This window comes from Pholis gunnellus (assembly GCF_910591455.1).
Source record: "Pholis gunnellus genome assembly, chromosome: 14".
NCBI classification, from domain to species: domain Eukaryota; kingdom Metazoa; phylum Chordata; class Actinopteri; order Perciformes; family Pholidae; genus Pholis; species Pholis gunnellus.
Genome location: NC_136541.1, coordinates 2,492,480 through 2,520,408, shown reverse-complemented (window position 1 = coordinate 2,520,408; position 27,929 = coordinate 2,492,480). Strand labels below are relative to the sequence as shown.

Below are 27,929 nucleotides of genomic sequence, written 5' to 3'. Positions count from 1 at the left end.
GGAAAGCAATTTTTCTATGCAAATGGTTGAATTCCCCCCGCGAGGGCCGCCGTTGGACGCGTGCTCATAAACGCGCTGATGATGAGTGACGGCGGGTGATATTGGGGTCGCCGCACGTGCGACACCGATGAAACTGATCAACTAAATGCCAGAAGTGTCCTCACAGCGGGGCGAACCGGTGCCGAGAGTCCCAGCCGTGGCCGTTAGTAATCCAATTGGACGAGGCGGTAATGAGGAGAGATCCGACGGGTCATTTAAATTAAAGAATTTAGTTTTTCTCCAGTCTCGTTGAGATGCCGGTCGAAGTGACGATCGTTCAGATCCTGCACAGCGCAAATACACCTGAACCTTTGTTCTTAATTGAGTTGTAAATATGAGCGGAAAATGAGCTCAAATCATTTAAACTGCCCTCATTCACCTTCATTCTGATGATGTCACACCAGTGGAACGACCTCCCGATTGTCACGCTCATCGGTTTACACGAGAGGAGGCAGAAACCCGGAGGCTCCATCATTGGTCTTTGGCTTCCAATGTGATACAAACTCACATGACTCGATTTTTCCCCTCAAGGTCGCAGCAGTAGTTGTTATCCACAGCGCCCACTACCGCGCCGGTGTGCACACGGATGGGTGATACATGGAAGCTAACGTCTCATGCACAACGTCACGCATTGTTTACTTAGCTTCTCGGTTTGACTTACGCAACACAACTTCGTGGTTAGCTGTAGGAAAGGATCGTGGTTTAATATTAGTCAGCTCGATACATAGCTGGCATCAGTAAAGTTTGGAAGTTGCACAACAAAACCAAGGAAAAGCTGTTGACTTGGTTTACCACGGGACATGGACACAGGTCTCCTGGGTGAAAGTCCTGTTTGATCGACTGCCATTAAGCGCTCATGTGACCTTCCAGCAGCTGCTCGACCACCAACAGCTCAGCGTCAGGTGTCTGCTGGTGCTGAAGGTTCCCAGTCGAGCGATTTTACAGTTTTATTTTGTGAGTTTCAGTAAAAACTAATAATAAATAATCTGTGAGTGTGTGCGTTTTGCCATTCACAGCGAAACGCTGACATTTCAGAGATGATGAGTCATGCTGTCTACAACGGCTGCTATTGATCCCCCGAACAGTCACAGAATATCCAACTGTGTGCGTACGTTTCCCCGCAGACTAATGTACGAGAGGCAGACGAGATATCTGAACCGTCGTCGTGAAACTGCAGACGTCTCTTTTCTTAACAAAACTCCGGCGTCCGTCTGTGAAACGCAATGAGCCTTTTCGGGATTTTACTTCTCGCTGCGAAAATAACAATGGCCCATTAGCAGCCCCGGCAGTGACACAGCGAAAAGCTACTCCATGGTTGTTGTTTTTTTACAAATAACAGCAGATGATTTTGAACTGCACACTGACTGACTGCTGACTGTTAGGGAACCTCATCAGGAGAATAACTGACAACAGTTCAGTGGAGGCGGTGTGGGGAGTGAGAGCATCGAATGCTCGGGCATCTTGTTTAGATGTAAAATAAAGTAGACTAATGTGAGTCTCAGAGCATAATGCTGCTGTCTGGGGAGAAAAAGAAGTGAAGGCAATTATGGGGGGGGGGGGGGGGGGTTCTTCCCCTTTTCACTTGTATTGAACGTTCTCACAGTCATTTATTTGCTGAATGAGTTCCATGACCTCTCAGGCCCTTGAAAACCTGTTAAATCCCCATTGTGCAATTTCAAATATGCCTACGTGTCAAAGGGAATATAAACAGACACTGTGTCCTCATTTCTGAAAACTTCATTTTTGCAAATCCGTGTACGTATCAGTGGCAAATTACACCACGATAATAATAAGCAGGAATGAAAAGTTTACATCTCTTCTGCCACCCAAACTCTCCTGCATCGATGATCAAAATCCAACTTGCATTGAAAACAAGATTATAGATTAATTCATTACAGTAACAACGTACCAACTACAACCTGATTGGAGATGTTTTTCCTTAAATTAAATTCCTGCGAAACCGTGAAACGGCTCAGTGAAACAGATTGGAGAGTCAAATGCACAACTTGTAAAAAGGATAAAGGGCAGGTTTATATATATATATATATATATATATATATATATATATATGGATGCTGATTAGGGAATTGGGAGCAGGTGCAGATGGTTTGAAGGTCAGGTGACGTAGAGAGGCGGAGACACACCGGAGATAACTGCAGCACAAAAGAGATTAGTGACATAAGGGACTGGATGTAAATTAGCATTCTTGCTACATAAGGACAAATGAGGACTAATATCACAAAGTGGCTTTAACCACGACAGCTTGAGCATCAGTTGTAAAAGGTGAGCTGCAGCTCTGCTTAACCAGGTGTGGATGGGGGGGGGGGGGGGGGGGGTGAAGAAGCTCTGCCTCTTAGGGATCTCCTTGAAATCCCTTGTCATCCCATTCAGGACAGACGCAATAGAATTACCACTTCTATCATGAGCTGTAATGAACAAATCAGCATCTAGGGGCCACTGGGGCTTTGCTTTACTTGTATGTGAGTGAACCCGTTCTCACTCCCAACTCAGCGGCCCTCTGCATCTGAAACCGACGCACTGAGGCAGCCTTAAAGTTTCCAGTCTCACAACTAACCACCAACCCCTCTGCGTCATTATTTTAGACGGTCAGAGCAACTTTATTACTGAAAAGAGACAATAAAACCAAAACTATCTGCGTGTGACTACATTGTAGGGTATCGTCTTTCACACGCATTACAGCTTAACTCCCGTTGAGAAGTGTACCCACAATGCAACGTCATATAATGAAGCATTTAATGTACACTTCATAGCTGCATATGAACCAAATCTAAGAACATTTGCAGGCTCACACTTCCTCACACCAGCCACTACGCGTTCGTACATGAAACAGTGGAAGGTATGGGGTCCGTGTGCGGCTTGGCGTGAAAGATACAACACTTGAGACGCTCTAAATCCACTCCTATGACTCATCGATGAAGAAAGCAGCATCTCGCTGAATCGATTTCCCTACTTCCTACTCCTCTATGTCAACACTGCTGGCCAGCAAAACACGGGCTTATGTACAAAGAGCGTTTTCTCCACAATCGATACCAAAGCTGATGTTTCACCTGAATAAGCACTCTGGAAAAAAGAAAGAAAAGAAGCTATTCATCCACTTGGCTTCATCTAAAAAAAGACGCAGGTTGAATAATAATGTCAAGCTGCTGTCGTGCTGATGTCTGAAAAGGAAAATAGACGTTTCATTCTGGCCACGGAACGGCTGAAAGCGGTGATTAGCACCACAGGTGATCAACCGATTTGACATTTCATGGCGCTGAGCGGGTATCCTCAACCATCGTCCAATCTGAATGGAACCCATTCTCCTGCTTTAATGCACAAAGTTTGGATTTTACTCCACAAAAATGCATAAAAAACTGATTTTAAGGTATCTCATGAATGCTTGCACGACCCTGTGAAGCATTGGACCTCAATTTCAGCAGATTTCCTGAACTGGGCTAGAAACAACAGCTAGCGTTAGCATCAAACATGGGGGATTAGTTTATGTATTGAGTCGTTAACGTTAGCCCCTCAACCATTGGACATGGGCTCTACAGACAACAGCTGGTTAGTTAGCTTAGACCAACAAAAAAAAATGGAAACCATGGAAGCAGCAAGCCTGGCACGATGATATATCAAATAGTCTTCACAAAAGACAAAATTGGTACATGAAAACGCAGATATTTTGCAGCGTACCTGGTGTGCACGGTTGTCAAATTCCTGCAGTGCATTTTCACATCGCATAGTTTTGAGGCTCTTGCTATCGTGCTTTCTGCTTCACTGTCACGAGTTACTGGGAGGCTGGAATAGGACGGAGACATCTTTCATGTTATTAGCAAACTCCTGCGCTTGAAGTCTTTCTGAAGTCAAAAATGTCAGCTGTGAAGTCCTCAAATCATGTCGCATTCAAATCAACTCTGCAGCTCGGTGGAACATTGAGCCTCTTTCAGCTCAGTGTTTTGGGTTTTATGGTCTGGAGTCGTGAGTTTAGCTTTGTCCAATTTGTAAAAGCAAGTTGCAGCAGAGCATGCAATAAATCAGGCTGACACCTACAGCACGGCCTGCTGTATTTACACTGAAGACAATTTTTAATTTGAACTTATCAAACATTATTTTTGGTAGAGAGTGTGCACAGTTGTGTAAGTGAGCTGGAGGAACATGGACCCTTTGCTTTTTGTTTTCCAGCTTTCCTTTCCTCTACTTCCAAATCTTCCAGTGGCTTTTTAACAGCATGGATGATTGCCACTGTGTGCTCTTTAAATTACAGAATCTATGATAGTTTATATTTAGCATTTATTTAGATTTTTCCGAATGGACCAAACTGACCTCGGAGCCCTTTGGTTTGAAGGGTCGTGGAGGTACGAGCCGGCACCTCCCAGTGAACAGCGTTTAAAGGACGACACGGTGAATAAGAGGCGTTCTCACAAAACCTTTTTACCAGACGAGTGTCGAATGAAAAGAATTGGGATACGGTGAAAAGTCGAGCTCCACACAGCGTCTATACTGCAGGATGGTGTTCTGTATCTGCCCGACCCGCCGACGCCGCCGAGTGCTCGGTGCTCTACAAAACAGATGTTTTTCGACGCCCACCCAGATGGTACGAATGATTGTGTACAATTACGTCCCAAAACACAAGTTTTATAAGCTGCGGTAAGAGGAAAAAAACAAACGAAGGAGTCAGGGTTGCTTTACAGTACTGCATCGACAATTAAGACTTTATTCACAATTTGTTTACACCAAGAGAACAAAAATATCTTCTGTTGTTTTTTTTTGGTTTATGTACAGAGTGTTAATGCAGCAGACCAGCCATCTATTGATACTTGATGGAGTGTGTGAAAGATGGAACAGCATTGGTTTAGGTAGATTCACATCATTTCAATGCAGCTTCACGTATTACCACGTTTCTATAACATACATGACGGCATCTCTAACGAGGCGGAAACACGTCGATCCCACGAGCTGTTACAAGGAGCATTTCCTGCAGCACGTTTCACTCTTGTGATGAAAAAATGGGAGTCGAATTCCAACAACATGACACCAGCTTGCTGCAGTGTTACATCAGCACGGATACTGCGTCAACTCTCGGCTCGCTTTAACCGCGATCCGCCCCGTCCAGAGGTGAGAATCCTTGGCGTTTTGCACTGTTATTAAGGTCCTTGGAGCTCGTCGTGCGGTGCGATGCAATAATGCCACGAAGTGAACATTTGTTTGTTTGCTCGAAGGGTTTTGCTGAGATCGTCTCGAGGCCACAGGAAAGTGAAGCTACTTACTCATTTTTGCTGCATAAAAAAGCCATGCACTAGTAGCAGAGTGTATGCAAGTCATATTATTGGTGATTCGAATACGATTTGGATCTAATTAAACTAGAATCTGACGGGTAGAATTGTTGAAAGTAGTGAAACTAAGTTGATTTTACACAAACTACGAGCTGATTTCCCAAAAGGCATCTTTAGATGATGGATGTGTTCACCGCCCGGCAGGTGAGGAGTGTTTAGCTCAGTTCAATGTTGAGCTCTGTTCATTTCACTAGATTTCACTAAACCTAATGCTTTCATGAGTAGTAATAGTTCTCTTGGCCCGCACGCGCAGGGGATTGTGGGTAAAAACCATCTCTTTGCCCAACACCCAGGGAGACCTTCCGTGTTTGGAAAGCGAAGAAAAACTAAGTGATCTCTGGGTTGATGCTCGCGTTGGAAAGGTTACTAGAACTGTGCGACATACAGGCGACGCATGGACGACGGGACTTTTGTTTACAAGCTCATGGAGGCCGTTAACGGAGCGAACCTAAAATAAAAGCAGCGATGGATGGAGACGGTAGTGATCGCATCTTAAAGCACCACGCGGGTGTTTGTATATTTTTAATTAATGTTGTCGGCTTTCTCGGCAGCCATTGGTTTCCATTCATTTCCATACAATATGACTCTTTAAACCTTCTACATATAATTAGAGTTTAAATTATTAATCTACAAATAGATTTGTATCCTTGACATTTATGAATGAGATGAACGGCTGCCTGGATTATGGGTGAAACATTGTACGTTCAAAGAAGTGAGAGACACGAGGAGGATTCGGTTAGCGGCGGTTTTAAAGTACGAGCGGTTTGAAGTAAATGGGCTGAAACATGCAAAAACAATCACGTTCCTTTTTATTTACAAACAGAACAAAGATGCTTTTGGGAAAACCAGCTGACGAGTGTCACCGCAAAACTAGTTTTAAATGCAATACAGGTTCAGCTACTGTACATGTACAAATCATCCATTAATGCTACAGAGAAGAAGAACTGCTGATCAGAAGCAAGACTCTCGTCTTCTACCGCGAGAGGACCGACCGGTCGGAAACACTGCATTTTATAACGGCTTCATTCCAGCGATCAGATCGATGATGTCTTGTTGACACAAACCTCTGGCGTGAAGGTAACAGCACAGCCGACCTTTAGTCCACAGGTCAGTCCGCTGGAATGAGGCCGTATTTAAAACACACCAGCCTGGTTTCCACGTTTACGAGTCCGTCTGCTGCGTTTTCATCGAGGCAGACACGAGTGCAACTTCACCGATGAGCCAACGCTCACCGCTCGTCCACGAGAGAGAAGCATTCGGGCTGAAGAAACACAATATTGCTTCTCCTGGAATAAAAATAAATATATATATATATCCATGTTATTTCACCTCACATCCGGTACCGGCGTGTGTGTGTGTTTTTTCGCTCTCACAATAAGTGGAAAATGTGCAGATGTTTAATAGATTTGCCACAAATTTAGCAGTTTTTAATCAGCGACTCTTGAGAAAAAGAAATGGACGAGTTGCAGCTAACATCTCAGAAAGCATGGCTCTAAAGATCAGACACAAACAGTGATACAGACACTCATAACAAACAGAAACTATGATAAATATACTACAGAAAAACAACGTTTTTTATCAATCTATGAAAATGTGTTTTTTAAATGTCACTTTGGAAAACGGGCTGCATGGGTCGTTACAATAGAAGGAAGATCTATGTACAGGATCGGCTCAACGGTTTGCCGAAAACACAATGGATGGAGAGGAGGAGAAAGGAAAAGAAGGAGGTAAGAGGAGAGGAGACAAGAGGGAATGAAGGGAGAGGACAGGAGGAAATAAAAGAAGGACAGGGTGAGTAAAGTTATAGAGGAGAAGCAACGACGACACGACGTGAAAGGAGGAGAAGAGCTGAGGAGAGGAAGGACGAGACGGAAGAGAAGAGAGACGTAACGAGGGAGGACGAAGAGGAGACGGAAACAAGGAGGCGAACAGAGGCGGGGGGGATGGAGGAAGGAAAATGATGAAGGACGGTCCTCTAAGTGAGGCGGCAGAAGAAGAAGAAGAGGAGGAAGGGGGTCCATCAGAAGGAGGCGCTGCCGCTCCTACTGCGGAAGAGCTTTCAGAATGGCGTTCACCTCCTCCGCCACGGCCGTCAACGCAAACTCGAATTGATCCTGCAGGAAGACGAAGAACAAGGAAGATAAGAGAGGAAGGGAACGCAGTGAGACACACGCGTGAGAACTAAAGTCTGGAAAGCAGAGCGGGTTAGTCACAAGGTTGATTTCAGTCACACGAGCAGTCAAGACACCGGCTTTCTTATCTGAATCTATATTCTGGTTTACAGTTGATCGTGCTAAACCGAGCAACTTGCCACTTTGAAACCTTCATTTTGAACTATTTAGAAGTCATATTGAGTCACGTTTGGAACACTTTTTTACCGCATCGTTGCAGGAAGAGGAAGATAAAAGGCTCAAACGACGTCTTCCCTCATCAAACATCGAGGAAATGAAATCCGAGCGCTGAGGCCGGGACTCGTGACCACGAGGGGAATCAATGTGCGAGGAGCACGGCGATCCCTTTGCTGAGGATTCATGGTTTAATAAAGCCTGGATCGATACCACCGATGTCTCACACACACACACACACACCTCGGCTTTCCTTTCCTAATTATGTTCACAGATCAGCCGGTAATTGAAGCTTCCAGACCAAAGAATGACTCTTGGTTTTTTTTGCAGCAAAGCTCTGAGGATGTGTGATTTACAGTACGTGTCTGTCCATTCAATACTGTATCAGCGGGAATATCAAACCAAGAAAACCTCCATGGAACTCTATTTCCATTTCAAAAAATCTTGTCTAACTGTGAAGGCTGCTTCAGGACGTGTGGTAGTGAAACCCTGGGAGCAGCGTTCAGCACGGATCATCACCTCCATTTGAATTCTACACATATCCCTCTGTGATCGGAGCAGACCCGACTATAATCCCCGTTCAATTACCTTCCAGAAATCGATTGATCTTGCGTGATGCGGCGGACTGAGCCCACCCCCCCTCACCCCCCGCCCCTCACCCCCCAAAATAAACTCTCAATCTCACAACGGGGCACGAAGAAAACCAGCCGACGTCAGACGTTGGGATAAAGTGAAGCTTATGTGGAGGCGTGATTTACTTTATGAACTCTCAGCGACGAATGACGTCGTGGAGCCGATCCCTCAAACTAAGAGACGCAGAGACGAGTACGATCGGCTCTCAGCTGTTCCAGATGAACGCAGGTCGAGATTACACCTAGTGCAATGAATCCATCCCATAACAGCAAAAACATGATGTCACAGACGGGTAATACATTAACATTGAGAAGCACTGTTGTGTAATATTGTTTATAACAGAGTGATGTCACAGAGTTATTTATGTGCACTGTGGCGCGACAGCTTAGCTTAGCTTAGCTTAGCTTAGCTTAGCATAAACACCTCCAATAAGCCTCTTTAACGCCTTTTTAACGAGTCCGATGAAGTTCAACGTCCAGAGATCCTCGATCGTACACTTTATGGGCTACGTGTGAAATCACTACCACAGACGCTTCTAAACAATAAGTTCATCTTTAGTTTTATTTTTATTTTTGTATAATTCTGTTTTAAAACGAACAGACAGATTTCTGAGCTCTGCTATCACATCAGTTTGAGGACTGTGACTCGCAAGATGTTTGAAATGTAAATGTTACAAATTGTTTTATTAAATAAGTTGTTTTTTGCAGTGTATCATAAATCGGCCTCCCGCCCACAAACTCCTTTCTGTTCAGATCCGTGTGTGTGTGTGTGTGTGTGTGTGTGTTACCTTGGTCTGAACCATTCCCGGCCTCTGATCCCGCAGATGTTCCAGAGTCGCTGCAATATCAATCTCCTTGGCACCTGTCACACACACACACACACACACACACACACACACACACAAAAACAGAAACACACACGGATATAAGAAATGTTGTCGGATTGTGTTCAAAGCTTTCACCACGATAATCCAGCTAACATCTGTCAATCTGCTGTTTTTATACCCAACTCCCTTCAGAGCGGCAAGAGGCGATTACATTCATCCTCTTTTGCACGCCCACACACACACACACACACACACACACACACACACAGCGAGATGGTGGTGTTTTGTAGTCGGGATGAAAGAAACAAGATAAAGAGGGAAGTGAACTGTTGGAGGGGACTCTGAGTGAAATCACAGGAGCACATGTCCGTTGGGTTTGTTTCTAAAGGACACTGAGCCGATCCTCGTCCTGTAGCCTTTGAGCTCGTGAAGGTTGCCCACCGGAGCTCTGTCAGCCCCTGCCAAACTCTGACATGTTGTGTTTGTGTGTGTGTGTGTGTTGGTCTCAGTTTAGTTGCCAGTCAGCCTGTCGGCGTGCCAGACTGGCAGGACGTCCCACAGCTGACGTCTGATCATCATCATCATCATTGTGATATGTGACAAACAGATTAAAACCCTTTTAGAGACAAACACGTGCATCTGAAGTGTATTAGGATAAATGAATTACATTACAGTCTGTATATAAGAAGTGGACGCAGTCACCGTGACGTCATACCATTGGTTTGTGGACTACGGTTTTATAGCCTTAAATTCTGTATTTTTAGCTGACGCCATCTTGGTTTTTTACGACATTTTTAAGTGACCAAAAATTTTACAATTAACTTTCGTGAAGATGAAAACACACAGTGAAAGGGTTAATGTTGTAAGACGAAAACACGGACAACGGCGTGGTAGAGACCTGTCAATCACAGTAAGCCCCGCCCCTAAAGCATCCCCTGCTTTATGGTCTGTTTGACTCTAAATGGACCATCATTTACTAAATGAACATCATGCTGTATTGAAGAAGACTTGAAACTAGAGATTGAGACCATAAACTCATGTTTACAATGTTTACTGAGGTAATAAATCAAGAGAGAAGTAGAGTCATTTTCTCATAGACTTCTATACAACCAGAGGAGTCGCCCCCTGGTGGACACTAGAGAGAATGCAGGTTATTTTCTTTCCAAAATGTTTTTCTACAATATTCCGGGTGTGTTGCAGTCTGTTTGACATTTTCCACCATTTCAAGATTTGACCAAACCTTAAGACGTTTATGTTTTCAAGTCTGTCGTGAAATTCCAGTGAAGCCGGACTCTGGTTCAGGTCTCAAGTCTACTGTTTTAGTGTCAATAACCGACAGTTCATCCATCGATGTTTTGTTTACAGCATTCATTCATCAACATCATATATACTTGTATTGGTTTACATGCTGGCAGATATAAATGTGATGATTACGTCAATATTTTAGGATACTTAGATCCAAAGCAAGCATTAAATGTTTCACACAACATGCACACAACATTGTTCAGCTGTATTTCCGCTGTTAGAGTTTTTTTGTTGGCTGATAAATTGTCATTGAGTCTGTTTGTCTTTCATATAATAAGGTGTCGGACTGTAAGGAGTGAAACGGTGATAAAAGGAAGGTTAGAAACACATCCTGATGCTTTTCAGAATGTGAGGTCAATGAAACATAATGCTATTTAAATATATTAATGTGGATTTCTTTTAATGGCCTCACGTCATCTCACAGGAGCAGAACTAAGGCGCACGACCACTCGTTTAAGAGGAGCAGAGGATGCAAAATAAGAAGAGAAAGACCATTCGAAAGGACAGAAGGGAAAGAAATAGATGTTAAAGGGAAAGAAGACATCTGAAAGAGGAAAGAGATGAAGACTTGGAGAGAAAAGAGACGAGAGAGAGAGAGAGAGAGAGAGAGAGAGAGAGAGAGAGGGGGGGGGGGGAGGAACAACATTCACAAAAAACAAGAGAAAGAAAAACACATTTAATTTGTTGTCTCTCCTCCTCCTCTACCCAAATCCTGAGGAAACAAAAGAGATTCCTCTTTGCTTCTTTGTCGTAGTGACACATCGTTACAGTTCTTATTGGTGGCTGCGTGAGGAGGAGGATGAATGGTGGGAGAGCTGCTCATTCACACCACTTTATTATTCTGTTTCACAGGTTTTGTGAGCCGTTTTTTTTTGTGAGTCTTTTTACAACACAAAAGACTCCCTTCTAGCCAGAAAAGCTGCAACACGCTACGCACTGCTTTAGTTTAGCTTTTTCGGGGGGCGGGGGGGAGGGGGGGGGCTTTCAACAAGCCGAGGGGTATTGTGCAGGTTCTGATAAACCTCAAAATGGACGGTATTAAAAAAAAATTCTTTCCCTCTTTTCAAAACTCTCCCTTGAAGAAGATGGCGAGGAGCGGTTTAAAAACCCCTCGTTCTTAACTTCCCTTCTCTGTAAGACCCTCGCTTCAGGGCGGAGGTCGAGGAGGAGGACCGAGGAGGAGGAGGGGGGGGGGGGGGGGGGGGCTATAGAAGAGGAGAAGGAGGAAAGTAAAAGAAAGACCCTTGAGGAGGCCGCAAAAAAACTGAAGCCGAGGACAGAGCGCACAAGCTGGACCTGGGAAAAAAAAAATAAAGAGCGAAAAGAAACACAGAGATGCTGAAAAGCTCTCCGGCACTCGATGGGTTTCACTCGATTCTTAAGATGAAGGGAAGAGTGGCGGGTGGTGGAGGTGTGAGGGGGGGAGGGGGAGGGGGGGGGTGAGAGAAAGAGAAGAGGGGAATGAGGGAGCCTTTTGGAAAAAAAGAAGAAGAAGAAGAAGAAGAAGAAGGGATTTCAAAACGTGAGAACCAGCAACACCTCCTCCACCTCCTGGAAACACCGACATCATTCTGGGACGAATTCACAATTCATTCATTGGGAGCAAAAGAGTGAGAGAGAGAGAGAGAATGGGGGAGGGATGTCTGAGAGGAGGAGGAGGAGGAGGAGGAGGAGGAGGAGGAGGAGGAAAGTGTCTTTGATCAGGATGGAGGGAGCCTGCAAACCTGGGGGCCTCTAGCTTCTCAGGACAGACAAAAAACCTCCCAAATGCGGGCGGTGCAGCGCTGAGAAATCTGATGGAGCTTCGTTGCTCACAGAGGTGTGATGCTACATGAGATAAACACAAGTTGAGGACTTTTTTTTGTGCTAATCACTAGATGCCGACCTGTATTTTTAACCAGAAGAAGATGTATTCATGGTTTGGAGTAAAACTGAGCCCATGAGAGCTGTGGAGGAGCTTCAGTATGAGAGGAACAACCCTGTTGATGTTACCCGATTACTGAACGGGCCTAATGGGTCCCGGCAGGAACTCTGGCCCAGGGGCCCCCGAACCCGTCCAGTTTCTATTGTAAAAAACCCACAAAGAGACACAAAATGACCACGAGACACAAAATGACCACAAAGAGACGCAAAATGACCACAACGAGACACAAAATTACCACAACGAGACGCAAAATGACCACAACGAGACGCAAAATTACCACAACGAGACACAAAATGACCACAACGAGACACAAAATGACCAAAAAGAGACACAATGTGACCAAAAAGAGACAGATTATGACAACAAAGGTACGCAAAATAACCAAAAACACACAAAGTAACTGAAAAAACCCATAAAACAACCATAAAGACACACAAAACATACGCTGAGTTATAGATTTACATTAGAACCCAACTTCCTTTACTGCTAAAAACAATATTAATAGCGATTGGTTGATATTATTTTTGCATAAATTAAACTTTTTGATAGAGATCAAGGTGAGCGCGTCATTTAACAGCTGGAACGAGCAAAATGCAAAAAAGAAAACACACTGTTGTTGGTATTTCTACACTTCGAAGGCGTTCATATGATTTTTTATAAACAAAGTACCTAAACTATCGCTGTCGGAAGCAAAAAGTACAACATTTCCCTTTAGACGAGTAGAATTAATACGTATCTGACAAGTAAAGTATGTTTAGCTCAAATATGTACGAAGTACAGACTCAATATCGTCTCCTGAATCTTTTTTTGGGGGATTTTCATGTGTTCACCAGCAGGACTACGTGTTCCTGTGAGCTTCAGCCGATTCCACGACGCCTCGGGTTCACGAAGAAGCCTCTTCAAAAGACAATTAGACTATTAAACTAGAAAAGAACGGAGCGAGCTGTCAAAGAGGTTTCTGTCAAACATGGACGCTGCGTTCTCCGAGCAGAGATTTCCCGTCGAGGCCTTTGATGCTCACAATAAACCTTCGCTCACATCCTGATCTCTGGTTCCTTTACGTCTCACTGACAAAGAGACTCAATCTGTTTATTCATAGAGCGCTGCAGGAACCGATCCTATAACCTGGAAATGACTCAGCATTATTTGCACTTCCTGTTTCCTCGTCTGGAAGTCAACACAAGCGGAAGAGATTTTAACCATTTGTTCTGCGATATAGAATAGGTCAGTAAACGTCCTCACTAGAACACTCGTCCTCCTTTAGATCAGTGAGTAATCGTGTGTTTATCTTCCTGCAAAAAGCCAAAATCCAAGAGAAGAATCCCATTTTTTGGCTGTTGAGTTACCAAACATAAAAGATCCGTCACAATGTGAAGACAAAGAACTGAGTCAGGGTGATACTCGGGGGCCTTTTGTGGCTCCAGTAGTTTATTATTAAAAATAAATGATTTTGTTGCTGTAAAATAAAATAGAAAGACGTTAGACGTCATAAACTTGATAACGAACGTTTGTTCAGATGACAGATGAGTTTTGGAACTGAGCTGGATGGCAACAAAAAAAAAATGGATGGTGAGAACTTTTCTGTTTGAGTAAATTTGGGATTCAGGACACACACACACACACACACACACATATACAAGCACACACACACATCCACCAACTCCCACCCAGCCCCGCCCTTCTCTCCCCCGGCCCCTGGGTGCTGAGAAGGGGCCCTCAATGCCCGACTGACCCTTTGATCTGGAATTAAAAGACCCAGGAGCTCGTTCTGCTACAGCAGCAGCACCACCACCGTGGGACACACACACACACACACACACACACACACACACACACACACACACATACACACACACAAAGAAACAAAAAGATATGCGGACACACACACACACACACACACACATTTAACATCTGTGAAGGACCGCTGTGAGTTAGGACATCAGATTCCATCTTTACTAAGAATTTAGAAACAACAGCAGAAGTGAAACTTTTCTAAAAGCATTTCACTTTAGTGGATTAATGACGTCACCTTTGTTCATGAACATGAGCTATTAACATGACGTGTAACATGATGTATAACATGAGCTATTAACATGACGTGTAACATGATGTATAACATGAGCTATTAACATGACGTATAACACGATGTATAACATGAGCTATTAACATGACGTATAACACGATGTATAACATGAGCTATTAACATGACGTATAACACGATGTATAACATGAGCTATTAACATAACGTATAACACGATGTATAACATGAGCTATTAACATGACGTGTAACACGATGTATAACATGAGCTATTAACATGACGTGTAACATGATGTATAACATGAGCTATTAACATGACGTGTAACATGATGTATAACATGAGCTATTAACATGACGTATAACACGATGTATAACATGAGCTATTAACATGACGTGTAACACGATGTATAACATGAGCTATTAACATGACGTGTAACATGATGTATAACATGAGCTATTAACATGACGTATAACATGATGTATAACATGAGCTATTAACATGACGTGTAACACGATGTATAACATGAGCTATTAACATGACGTATAACATGATGTATAACATGAGCTATTAACATGACGTATAACACGATGTATAACATGAGCTATTAACATGACGTATAACATGATGTATAACATGAGCTATTAACATGACGTGTAACACGATGTATAACATGAGCTATTAACATGACGTATAACATGATGTATAACATGAGCTATTAACATGACGTGTAACACGATGTATAACATGAGCTATTAACATGACGTGTAACATGATGTATAACATGAGCTATTAACATGACGTGTAACATGATGTATAACATGAGCTATTAACATGACGTGTAACACGAGCGACTGGCTGAATAGGAACAGATCCACCACACAGAAGCTCCTGCAGCGTGGAACCCTGCAATCGGAGGGACTGAGCCGGTCGGACAGGTTTCTAGGTTTTTCTTCAGGCACAGAGACGTGAGAAGAATTTGAACACACACACAGTGTCACTAAGGAAGAGTTGCCTGTAAATGTGAGCACAAGCTCAAGCTTTAAAAAACGGAACGAATCACATTAAAGTCACTCGTTCCCCCCCAAAAAATAAAGCACTTTACTTTAACGTCACAAACCGCCGCCGCTGCCCCATGAAATATTCAGCCCCCTTCATAATCACCACACTGTTTATGACATCACGCTCTAATTATCACGCTCTCACAACGAGTCCCGCTGACGCTTCAGATAACGTGTTCAAGGTCAACTCCTTCCCTTCCTTCATCTCTCTTTCCCTCGTCGCGGCGGTGGCCTCACACGTCTTCTTTCTTTTCAGTTCGTACTTTTTAGAGTTTCATTGTGTTTTAACAGCAACGCGCTAAAGACGCATCGACTGAGATAACGACACTGAATTTGCAGAAATTCGGACAGAGGAACAAAACTGAAAACACAACACAACACCCACCTTTAGCCATCTTGTTGAGGACCATGTCGATCAGGACGTAGGTCCCACTTCTTCCTGCACCATCACTGGTGGGCGAGAGACCAAGACACAGAATGGAGGTGGGAGGAGAGAGAGAGAGAGAGAGAGAGAGAGAGAGAGAGAGAGAGAGAGATTATTGTCAGATTATTACTTGTCATCGGTTAATGTGTTACATTCTTATTTTACACAAAGCAGCTTTTTATCGTTCATTTCTTTCTTTTCATGATCATAAAGATTTTGGTTACACAAATTGGGATTTTCAAAAGAAAGGTCGCAAAAAAAGCAACATGAGAGTGAAAACCTTCTGGATCGTCCGTTGTTATGTCGACGTATCGCGTTTTTATTGGATGAAATGTTGAGACTTGAAGCAGCAGAAACAGCTGCTGTTCATTCTGACGCCATCAGACCGACGGTCACACTTTCAGATTTATTCCCATAATCTTCCTAAAGACTAAAATCTTTAGTTTAGAAAAACTTGGCATCATTTCTGGGAAGTCATTACATCTGAATAACACACCCACCCACACATTTACTGTAACAACAGCACTCGTTTGTTGTCCTCCACGTTATTCATGTCGCTGGGGTTTTATTTGTGGAGACAGACGCATCCCGACTCCAGTGTTCAGCAGGTGAGCACGTCGAGGTTTATGAGTCTCTTAATGCTATTTCAAGGGGGATAAAGGACTTCAAAGGCGAAACATTGTGGAGCAGAAAGGCAGAAGCTGCTTTTTATTTGGGTCAGGAATTAACATCAACATATAAACCTGTTTAGCAGCAACGCTACATTTCTGTTTAATTTGACACGGATGCAGACGCGTGTTCTTCTGTTCTAAAAATAAGGAATGACAAAAAGCAATACCAGCTTTCAGTGCATAACAACCTTATTAAGGCCTTTACGCCTTCACGGGCTTTGTTTTTTTTTAAACTGTAGTTTTTGTCATGAGCGCCGTCACACGGAACCTGAATATTATGCAGCGAAAAAGCAACATTATGTTTTTTGCACCGCAAATAAAACGGGTTGAGTTCCAACTACACGGAGGCTCTGGAGTCCAAACCAAGGCGGCAACTTTATTACCCCTTAAGCTTACCTTTCACAATAAAAGCCCTACACATATAACATTTACAGACTGGTATTTAGCTTTTTTTCGTGTCGGGTGGGCTTTTGTTTTACAAATAATAACTCAACTCGTTACGCACAACGTGAACAAGAGTCTGATAAAAATATATTGACGTGCGAATTGATCGCACAAAAAGGGAATATTTTGCATTCTAGATTTATTTCAAGTGTAGAAAATTGATGTCTGCACCCCGACCATTCGATTTCATGGGCTGCTGTGTAATCCAGCAAACTCAAGTGAGTGTGTGTGTGTGTGTGTGTGTGTGTGTGTGTGTGGTAGCTGGCATGCATCCATACTTCCTGAATATTTCATTTTCACTAGGGCCGTGGTTATTTTCTGCAAGCCCACACACACACACACACACACACACACAAACAGCTGTATATTCCAACAAACCCGGTGGCAGTAATTGAGCAGCACCAGCGCTGGATCAGAGTGTGTGTGTGGGTGTGTGGGTGTGTGTGTGTGTTCTATACAGATACTATCAGTCTGATCTCAGGTAGTTTGTGTGTGTCCGTGTGTGTGTATGTGTGTGTGTGTGTGTGTGTGTGTCGTACAGGTTATTACAGCGTGATTAGATCTGTCGTATCGCTGCACCTCGCCAGCATCATTACAAGGCGATCAAAGATATGTGATATGTGTGTGTGTGTGTGTGTGAAGCCTGAGGGCTGTGAGTAAACACGTCAAGATGTCTGCTGCCTTCTCTCCCTCTATTTAAAATGAGAGGCAGAAAGAGATTTTTTGAAGAGACAGAAATGTTTAAAAAAGAAATCGACAGAAAGCCAAAGACACTCTGCTGTCTGTGGACATCAGATCGGCCGGTTGGGTTTCAGAATGAGTTTGCAACAATCCGAATGACTTGTTGGAATACTCTGTAAATAACATGTGGCACGGCTGCACGCCAAGTCAACGGAAACAGATGATTGGACTGAGCAGCGCGGATTGAGACGAAGACTTGTGCGTGGACGATGAACCTCGAGTGAGGAATTCATGTTGTTCCCAAAGCTCAAGACTCTTCACAGGTAACACGGGAAGAGGGAGGATGGTGGGAGGATTCAGTGTGTGTGTGTGTGTGTGTTGGTTCTATTCCAGTAACCTCTAAAGTCTCACTATGTTTCTAAACATGTTCTGTCTTCTCGTCAGAATGCTCAGGATGATCCAGCTGCTCCATAAAGACAGGTTTCGTACTCTGGTGAAGCAATTTAGTCGAGAAAAAGGTACGATTTCATGATCCTGGAAGAGCCGTTACACCATATTAAATAATAGATCACTTAGTGGAGGAGCGAGCAGGCAGACATAACCGCTGTCTGTTATGGAAGTTATTTTGTCTCTCTAAATTCAATCATTGCGGGATGTTTCCACACAAAAAACACACAGCTGCAACCCTGCTTACGTCTATTTAAACCCTCTCTCGCTCTCACCAAACTACACACTGCCTCCAGTTCAAAGATTCTCTTCTCCGTGGACAGTTTGTGCCAATTAAGTCACAACTTTTGGGGGTAATTTCTCATGTAAAATGTTTGTTGATCTCCAGACAAGATATGTCTGTTTGAAGAAATGAAAAGAGAAGAAATACAGACTGCTGTAGTTGTTAATATACTTGCCTGCAGTGGACTATGATAGGACACGAGCGTCCCCGGTAGCACTTGTTAACTTTTCTGTAAAAAACACAGAACAGAAAAAACGAGCTCAGTGTTAACATCACACAGAAATACACACAGTCAGTACATTATGTATCTGTGCTTTTAGAAAACACCACCACAAAGAACAGCATGCGTAGCACTGTTAAAATGTTCCTTAAGACTGCCAGATTCAAATTAAGTTGGTTATAGTTGCACAACGACGCTACGTAGCGTAACGACGCAGCGTAACGACGCAGCGTAACGACGCAGGGTAACGACGCAGGGTAACGACGCAGGGTAACGACGCAGGGTAACGACGCAGCGTAACGACGCAACGTAACGACGCAGGGTAACGACGCAGGGTAACGACGCAGGGTAACGACGCAGCGTAACGACGCAGGGTAACGACGCAGCGTAACGACGCAGCGTAACGACGCAGGGTAACGACGCAGTGTAACGACGCAGGGTAACGACGCAGCGTAACGACGCAGCGTAACGACGCAGGGTAACGACACAGGGTAACGACGCAGGGTAACGACGCAGTGTAACGACGCAACGTAACGATGTAACGCCACAATGCAACAAAGTAGCGTCACAAAGTAGCGTCACAACCTTAACAACGTAACGTCACAACGTAACTAGCCTAAATCGGCTTTAATTGACTTTCTTACGGAACAAGCATAACATTATGTTACACGCGTTACGTCACCGTATACTTTTGGTTTTACACAGGACATTAACAGCGGTCTCCTGCCCACCTGCCTGTAAGTGAAATAACTCAAGATACTGCAGTTACGCAGGGTAACGATGCAGTGTAACGACGCAGGGTAACGACGCAGCGTAACGACGCAGCGTAACGACGCAGCGTAACGACGCAGGGTAACGACGCAGGGTAACGACGCAGGGTAACGACGCAGTGTAACGACGCAACGTAACGATGTAACGCCACAATGCAACAAAGTAGCGTCACAAAGTAGCGTCACAACCTTAACAACGTAACGTCACAACGTAACTAGCCTAAATCGGCTTTAATTGACTTTCTTACGAAACAAGCATAACATTATGTTACACGCGTTACGTCACCGTATACTTTTGGTTTTACACAGGACATTAACAGCGGTCTCCTGCCCACCTGCCGTAAGTGAAATAACTCAAGATACTGCTGACACCTACGATGTGAACACTTTCTCTTGGCAACTGGGCTAACAATTTTCATCCAAAGTGTAAATTGTTTCTCAGCCCAACTTCAATAGTGAATCAATTTCTGAATTATTAAGAATAAGAACCAAAGATTGCACGACAGATACAGCATGGACATTTCTTTAAAGATGCACCGCGTATCATAACTGGCCACCTGGATGAAATTAACAAAAATAAATGGTTACAATCTTAACAGTGATATTGTGAAACCAAGACCGTGGGGTCTTTGGCTTTTTGTGCCTTCTGTCTTTATTTTCCTTCTTGTTTGGTGCAGCAACAGAATCAGTCCCAGCGGCTCTCAGTGGTTTATTCAAATGTTTTTATACCTTTATAAAAACTTTTTTTGATGGAAACAACTTGCTTCCAAACTGTATCCTGAAATGAAGAAAAGCTCTCTGTTCGTACAGCGCTCATGTCTTATTTTGACAGGTCTTGAAGTCGCACAGCTGAAACCCAATCAACACAAACACCATGAGATGTTTTTGTGAATGAATGAAAACCATCCCATCGCTGTATGTTAATATTCAACAGCAGACAAGATGGATTTGCATTCATGTTTCTTTCATACATGCACAAAGACGCCGAGCGCTGCCTCAAAGTGTGTGTTGAGAATGGAACGTCCCCTTTTAATAAAAAAAGAATTGTGGTATAAACTTTCACACATTGTTCATCAAAATGCACAGCAGCCGCCGGATCTACGCAAACATCCAGCTCCTCTCTGAGCAAGAAGCAGAGAGCCGTGAGTTTGATCCCAGCTGGAGACCATTCCTGATTCTATTTCATGGTGCTAACTCCAAATAACAGCAGGAACATATTATGTAAAGGCACAGTGTGTGTGTGTGTGTGTGTGTGTGTGGTGTGGTGGTAATCCATAATGCATCACCCTGTTGAGAATTTGCGAACCATTGCTTGAACCATCCTTCTAAACGTATTTTTCGGCAGAATATCTCAAAAACCTAATACATTTAAAATGTGTTTTTAAAAATGAGGTAGTCCTTAGATCATGTAATGACGACTGAGCACGCTCCTTCCACTGAGGAAGACCATGAGATGTGGTTGAAAGGTCTAGAAAAGTGAAGCCAGCATTCTTTCTAATGGCCATCAGGGGGCGACTCCTCCGGTTGCATAAAGAAGGGTAATTGTATAGAAGTCTATGAAAAAAATGACCCTAATTCTCACTTGACCGTGTGTAAGAATGCAAATAGATATTTAATGGCGGTTCCATTCATTTCTTTAATGCATTTATTAACACTGAGATATGAAATGTTTTGGACATTTCTCTCTTTTTTCTAATGAGCTTCTGCACGGAATCCTAAAATATCCAGAATTACAGATTCAGAGGATGAAGACGCTGTGGCAGAGGTTGGCACTAAATGAGGAGAAACCACACGTATTCAACACATGTAAGTATAATCTACAACTAGTCCTGATACATGAACCAAGAACAAACCTGCTATTTTTATAACCAAAAACACAATGTTGTGTTTTTAGGAATTTCTTTCTTTTTCTTTGGCAGCAGGTTGTTTCCTGAGGCCACGAGAGGAACACACAAGTGGGAACATCACAAAAAAAACAACAACCTCCGCCCACGTTCATCCTCCACCACACCAAAATTGAAAAGTCAGAGCTCGCTGCAGACAATTAAAAGTGATGTTACCATGGAAACAGCCGGCAGAAAATCACCAACCGGCGGTGGGTGTGCAGAGAGGGGTGTGTGTGAGACTCAGAGGAAACGCCCCGCAAGAGAGATTCAAGCTTGACGGAGAGAACAAGAGTCAGACAGAGAGAGAGAGAGAGAGAGAGAGAGACAAAAGAGAGAAACCGATAGATGGAGTGGATGAAGAGGGAGACGGAGGGTGAGGATGAGAGAGAGAGAGAGAGAGAGAGAGAGAGAGAGAGAGAGAGAGAGAGAGATACAAAGAGGGAAAAAACTAACTGATAAAGAGAGATCCACACCAGATAAACCTAAACCTGGAGCCGGTTTCACTGAATTTGCAACATGCAAGCTGAATCTACAGCAAGACGTTCATTTAGAGGCGTTTGACTAATTAAAACTGGAAAATCAAATTTATGAAACGACAAATCCTTCATACGGACGCAAGATCTAGTTGAGGTACGGAAGCTCTTATGAGCCAAATTGATAAGAGAAGGTGTGAGAGGACGTGTTGGAATTGATGCTTCACACAAGGAGTCAACGCTTCGTAATATGACGGTGAAATCATCGCAGAAAACTGTGTTTTACTCGTGCCGTGTAAGTCATGACAAACAGGCCGCTGTAAGAAAACGAGAAGTCGATGTGACGTCCGCGCAATCTTTTTCTAAACCTAACTACGTGGTTTTGTTGTATAAACCCAACTGATTAGACTATGCATGCATGTAGCAAGCGGAAACTAACACTCGCTGCTGGATCTCTTCGGAAAACGTTGTATGAGCATACGTTGGTATTGTATGCTCGGCTATACTGACATTTAAAATGAGAGATCTCAGAGAACGTTAGAGGTGACAGACAGACAGAATGCTTCCGTATGCTTATCGGGCTTTTAGCTGAGCTTTCTCTCTCTCGTGCTCACCACCTCGTCGGGCCTTTAAAAGCTTTTCCAGGTGCCAAAAAAACACCCGACAAGTGTGGATCCAAACAGAGAGAAGAGCCTTTTCTTAGTGCAGATGTATTCCCAGGAGTCAAAAGACATTAAGAGGGACGGACAGAAGGACACAAGAGAGAGAGAGAGAGAGAGAGAGAGAGAGAGAGAGAGAGAGAGAGAGAGAGAGAGAGAGAGGAAGAGACAGACAGAGGGCGGGTGAGAGGAAGACAAAAGCAAGAGAGGAAGGGAGGCATGGCGAGAGAAAGGGGGAGGAGATCGTAGGCAGTCAAGCAAACCATGAGCAAGCAAAAAGGCAAGAGGTCATCTCAGGTCACCGGGCACAGCGAGGAGAGAGAGGAAGGAAAGGAAAAGAAAGGGGGAGGGGGGGAGTATAAGGATAGGAGGGAGGGGGTCGTTGAGGCCCCGTGGTTGCAGAGTCACAGTCTCCAATGATCACTTTTGTGACTATGCAACTGGGCTCATATTACTAGCTGCAACATCACAAAAATGACACTGGCAACCGCTAGTTAGCTGGTAAAACAGGGGGGAGGACAGGGGGGGGGGGGGGCAAGCAATGCTTCGGCTCAGTCAGTCAGTTGTGAGTGAGGTTAAAAGAAACATGCCGACCCAAGCACATCAGCAGAAGAGGTCAGCCGGCCTCCTCCAACCAACGAGGTGAAATTAAAAAAAAAAAGGAAACACCAAAAATAAAAAGAAGGGAAGAGGGGAGGATGTTATTGTTCCATATCCACGGTAATAAAAGTGAAAAATATCTCCCTCTGCGCCTTCTTCATTGTGTTCTGACCCCGCCGCCCTGTGAGTAAAGGCAATATCTCCGAACTGATGGAGGGTGGCGACGCCCACCAGACCTCCTTTTCTTCTTCTTCTTCTTCTTTTTTTCATAATAGCCGCAACCGCAAGCTCTCACTCTCGATATCTCACCTAATTGATGTGCGCCAGCAGCGCGGCAACAACCGGAGCTCTATATATATATATATATATATATATATATATATATATATATAAAAAAAAGAAACAGTTGGGGTCTATCGCTCGAGAAAATCCACAGTGACTCAGAGAAAAAAGGGGGGGAACCGGGGCGGCTCCCGACTAATAGGCAATACAGTATATCAGTTTAAAAGAGGTCGGAGGAGGGGAGCGGCCGTAAAAAGGCAGCCGGAGATAAAGGATCACTCCGGCAGAGTTCCCTCAATGCATCCCGAATTACTCTGTTATCAACTGGGAAAAACATCCCGGGATGTTTGAGGGGATATAGATGTTTCTCTGCCCACATCTCAGGGTCACGAGTCAGAACTCCTGGAGAAGTGAGAGGCGGGAAGTTATTAAGGCAAATAACTCAGAGACCTTCTATTTAACCTCCTTCACTTTCTTCTTTGTTTTAAAGGAAACCGCATCCACAACCATCCCACATTCTACTACGCCAACTAGCATGAACAAAAGATGATTGTGGTGCATTTCAGGACCTCCAGGTTTGGACACTTCTGGTCAGTTTTATGGACTTTCGTGCTCGACGAGGAGCGACCGAACAGAAGAAACTCAAGGAATCACAAGACGTACGCTGGAGATCAACCGAACCCACGAGACTCTCCGTACGGTTCGTGAACTTGACGGCTTTCATTTCACCAGATGCAGATCGGGCGAGACTTAGAAAACTCTCCGTCATCGTGGGGAAGGTACTATCACACATCTTATGTTATGTTTAGTGTCCATCTATAAGTGGATTCCTTTACGAATAAAGGCTGGGCTTTGTTCTACCAATGCAAAGACAAAGTGAGCAAAATACTTATTTTTTTAAAACATCACACAAAGTGCTTTTCTTGCTTTGGAAATGAATCTCGTTTTTCAAAGTTTTTGGGGTTTTTTTCTCCAAAGGCCTCTTTCAAAAAGACTTACAGAAGTTTCCTCAAGGCTTTCTAAAACCTCAGTGAGTTTACTATCGACATTAAAAGCAGGCTTTAGTACTTTATGTTCTTCAAATGACAAGGAGTTCAAAGAAACTACAAAGAGAGAAGAATCCTCGTCTTGGCCAGTCACAGAACAATATGTTGAGTGGCGTAGACCGTCTCAAGCACACTCTGGATGTGGAGGCCTCTCTCGAATAGCCGGTCGCTTTGTTTTGTGGCAAAACTGGCAGCACATGTGACGGGAAGCCGGTGCGGGATCACAATCTTGTTGCTGCACCAGCAGCTCATACCGCTCATGGTTTGTTGGAGCAGCGGCGTTAGCAGCGTGATGCGTTAGCAGCGTGATGCGTTAGCAGCGATAAGAGCAAAAAAAGCTTAAAAAAAAACAAGAAGTCTTAGCTTAGTTTAGAATATTTTTCCTGTTTTTTCAAAGGAGTTCCCTACCTGCGGAAGTCGAGGAGCGTCCGGCTGGTCTCCGGGACGTTCTGGTTGAGCCAGGTCAGGAAGTGGAACTGAGTGACGGTTCGCGTCTCGTTGGTCTGCATGTTCTTCAGGTAGAAACTACGAACCAGGAAGTCGTCGCACCAGATGTGCTCGGACACCAGGTTCACCTGCAAGGACGCGACAATTAACACAACTCTGTACGAAATGTACAAGACATCACACTTATGCTCACTGAGTTGAGATAAAACTACGTTGTTGCATGTGCCTCAATAAGAGCCACACCTTCAGACATACAGGTTAGAGTGATAGCTCTCAGGCTCGGGACATGACTCAACGCTATACGCTTTATTAACCCTGTAAAGTCCACAGAGACAAAGAAAAGCCTGGACATTTTAGACATTTAAAAATCTTGAAAAATTGCAGTTAGGTGTTTTGGAGCTCCATAAGAAGTTTGGTGCAAATGCACATTTTCTTCAGTGAGTTAAAGCCGTGTGTTATAATCCTTTGAGATGAATAAATCTGGCTTTTAGAAACTGTTACTTGATCACAGTGAAGTCGTGTTTTTACTATATTTCTTCTTTAGGCATGAGAGGAAAAATGTTGTCTGCAAAATGTGCCCGGTATCGACCAATCATCACATATATGGAGCATCAGAACCATCCAATCAGAGCGCCCCCCCCTACATGCCATGTAGAGCTTTAAAAAGGAGAAGCAGCCACATCTTTATGTTTTTACCTTAAAAGCTTTACACAGATGTTTTCACAGCGCTAAAGACCAACGGTCTACCCCCGTAAACAGTCACTTCTTCTGTCACTGTACCTCGTAGATGTGATACAGGTTGGATCCCTCGTCGGGCCAGTAGTGGTAGCACTGCTTCACCCCGCTCTCGACCAGCGGCGTCAGCATAACGATGACCACGCAGCCGTTCTCCCACACCATCTGCAAACAAAACACACGCTGAGCAAACGCCTCGAGATGGAACCAACGCCACCATCTTGACCCGACTCGCTCTCTTTGAGGGCCTCTTACTGACAAAGGTAATCTCAGTTGTCTTACAGGTCTTGGTGTCTTCTATGCGATACTATTGTAGTAATATAGTGTAGTATTTAGAACGTCATTCTAAAAAAAACAAGTTAACATCATTAGCATAATTAAAATGGTTGGCTATAACATAAATCTATCGTAGATTACCTATAAAATATCCAATATCCTCCCTCTTTATAACTATTGTATCAAGAATGTAGTTCTATCAGAGAACAATGAAATCTTGACTGTGTTTTCTAGAGAAAACACAGTCAAGACACCTTTTTTTATAACTAAATAGTACTGTTTCATTGTAGCTTTCACAAGTTTCATTACAGTGCTTTTTCATTTACTTTCATTTACAGAGTAACCTACACTATTAATCATTTTCTTAAATATTGCAGTTTCTCAAAGGTGCAGATTATCTATTTCTTTACCTAAAAAAAGTTTGTCTAAATGTAAAAGCCATTTCTTAAGAGTCCCGTTCTCATCCGAAGCTGTCAACACTCTGATATGTGTCCTCGCTCACCCACTCGCTTGGATATCGGTTTAAAGTTTGCGCTATGTTCCATTTTGGAAGGGTAGACGTTTTCTGTTGATGGGGGGGGTGAACATGAAATCTCAGTTTGAAAACCAAACCCTTCAAGACCTGTTTACTGCGTTTCAAACTTTGGTATGAAACTACGAGCGAGTCAAGCGTTGCGGCACGAAAAAAGTAATTGCTGCCGAGGCCGTTTCCTCCCCCGACCGGGTCACTCCGCAGTGAGACTCGGCACGCGCTCGTATTTTTTCCTGCTGGTACTCATATTGTCACAGCCGGAGGGTGGGCCGGGCTCTTGAGATCCATTCGACTACGATCAGAGGTTACAGCCAGCCGTTAATGGAAGCCATAAAACAATACCGCTCCCACATCATCGCGTTAGATTATCAAGATGGCCGCATGTGCCGTCAGCAGCAGCAGCAGCAGCATCGCAACACCTTGCCAGAGAGTTAACCGTCGTTAATTACTGCGCCGCTACACGCTCAGCCCCCTCTGCTTCACTGATTGGTCTCATGGATCTAAAGATACGACGGTGCACTTTCTTTTCTTATTTTTTTTTGGAGAAACGGTGTTAATTTGCTTTAGCTGACAGGGTGAGAACTCGCTGGTGCTGGGACGACAAGTTCCCTCCTTTAAAACTCGTGGGTTTGTTAAAATGCAAATTTAATTTAAACTGTTATTTATCCGGGAAAAAAAAAGGTCAACTGCACAGTGTGCTCTTTTATACGATTTAGGGGGCTTACAATCACACCGGTCCGTGCATTAACTTATGTACGCTGGACACTGTGTGTTTGTGTCCCTTTGGTACGTCAGCAGAATCCTGATGGGGAACACGCTCTGCGACGTGATGTATGTGGTGTAATAACGTCTGATTAAGGAGGCTGACGAAGACGCGGGAATGCTGCGTGGACTTGGCCACAACACGACGAGAGAGGCCTGGATGAAGCCTGAGCGCTGAGGCATGTGAAGCACAGAGAGGCTATTTCATGAACCTGAGGTGAATCCAGGATGTGCTGTAGCTCTTTTACATCTGTTAATGATCTTTTGAGCAGCGGGTAAAAACATTTTAAATGGGTGGTGAGCACTAAATCGCCACACATTAAAAAGAAGGTTCTGGTGTTTGAGTCCCTTCTGTGTGGCGTTTGCATGCTGGAGCATGGAGGGCTGTCTGTCTTTAGTGTCAGCCGTGTGATTAACTGGCGATCTGTCCAGGGCGTTACCCAGCACCCCCCGCGACTTCTCAATGACAAATGGGTACAGCTAATGGATGGTTAATGGGTGGACATCTTAAATGAGCTGTCTTTTATGTTTCACTCAAGCTGACGAGCAGCTGCTGAGCAGTAGAATCTACAGGAGCCTGAGATTTATTTCTCTTCTTTCCAGCCTGGATGATAACCAGAGCGACTGGGAATGCTGCAGGGATGTTTGACAAGGAGACCTTTACTTTGAAGACACACACACACACACACACACACACACACACACACACACACACACACACACACACACACACACACACACACACATCCTACTCACTGGACACACAAATACGCCGTGACTGGCCAGAAT

General features: G+C 43.9%; 1 protein-coding gene across 1 annotated transcript in view; it reads right to left on the bottom strand.

The window, feature by feature from the left end:
- Nucleotides 1-7,263: 7,263 nt before the first annotated feature.
- LOC306706006 (receptor-type tyrosine-protein phosphatase N2-like) overlaps nucleotides 7,264-27,929 on the bottom strand; it is a gene marked incomplete at its 5' end in the record, with an annotated part of 170,828 nt that continues 150,162 nt past the window's right edge. The window contains 6 exons of the mRNA XM_079172920.1: nucleotides 7,264-7,486; nucleotides 9,138-9,211; nucleotides 15,888-15,952; nucleotides 18,628-18,681; nucleotides 24,797-24,963; nucleotides 25,616-25,735. Coding sequence (XP_079029046.1) covers nucleotides 7,415-7,486; nucleotides 9,138-9,211; nucleotides 15,888-15,952; nucleotides 18,628-18,681; nucleotides 24,797-24,963; nucleotides 25,616-25,735 — 552 coding nt within the window. The 3' untranslated portion in view covers nucleotides 7,264-7,414. The remainder of the gene's footprint in view (nucleotides 7,487-9,137; nucleotides 9,212-15,887; nucleotides 15,953-18,627; nucleotides 18,682-24,796; nucleotides 24,964-25,615; nucleotides 25,736-27,929) is intronic.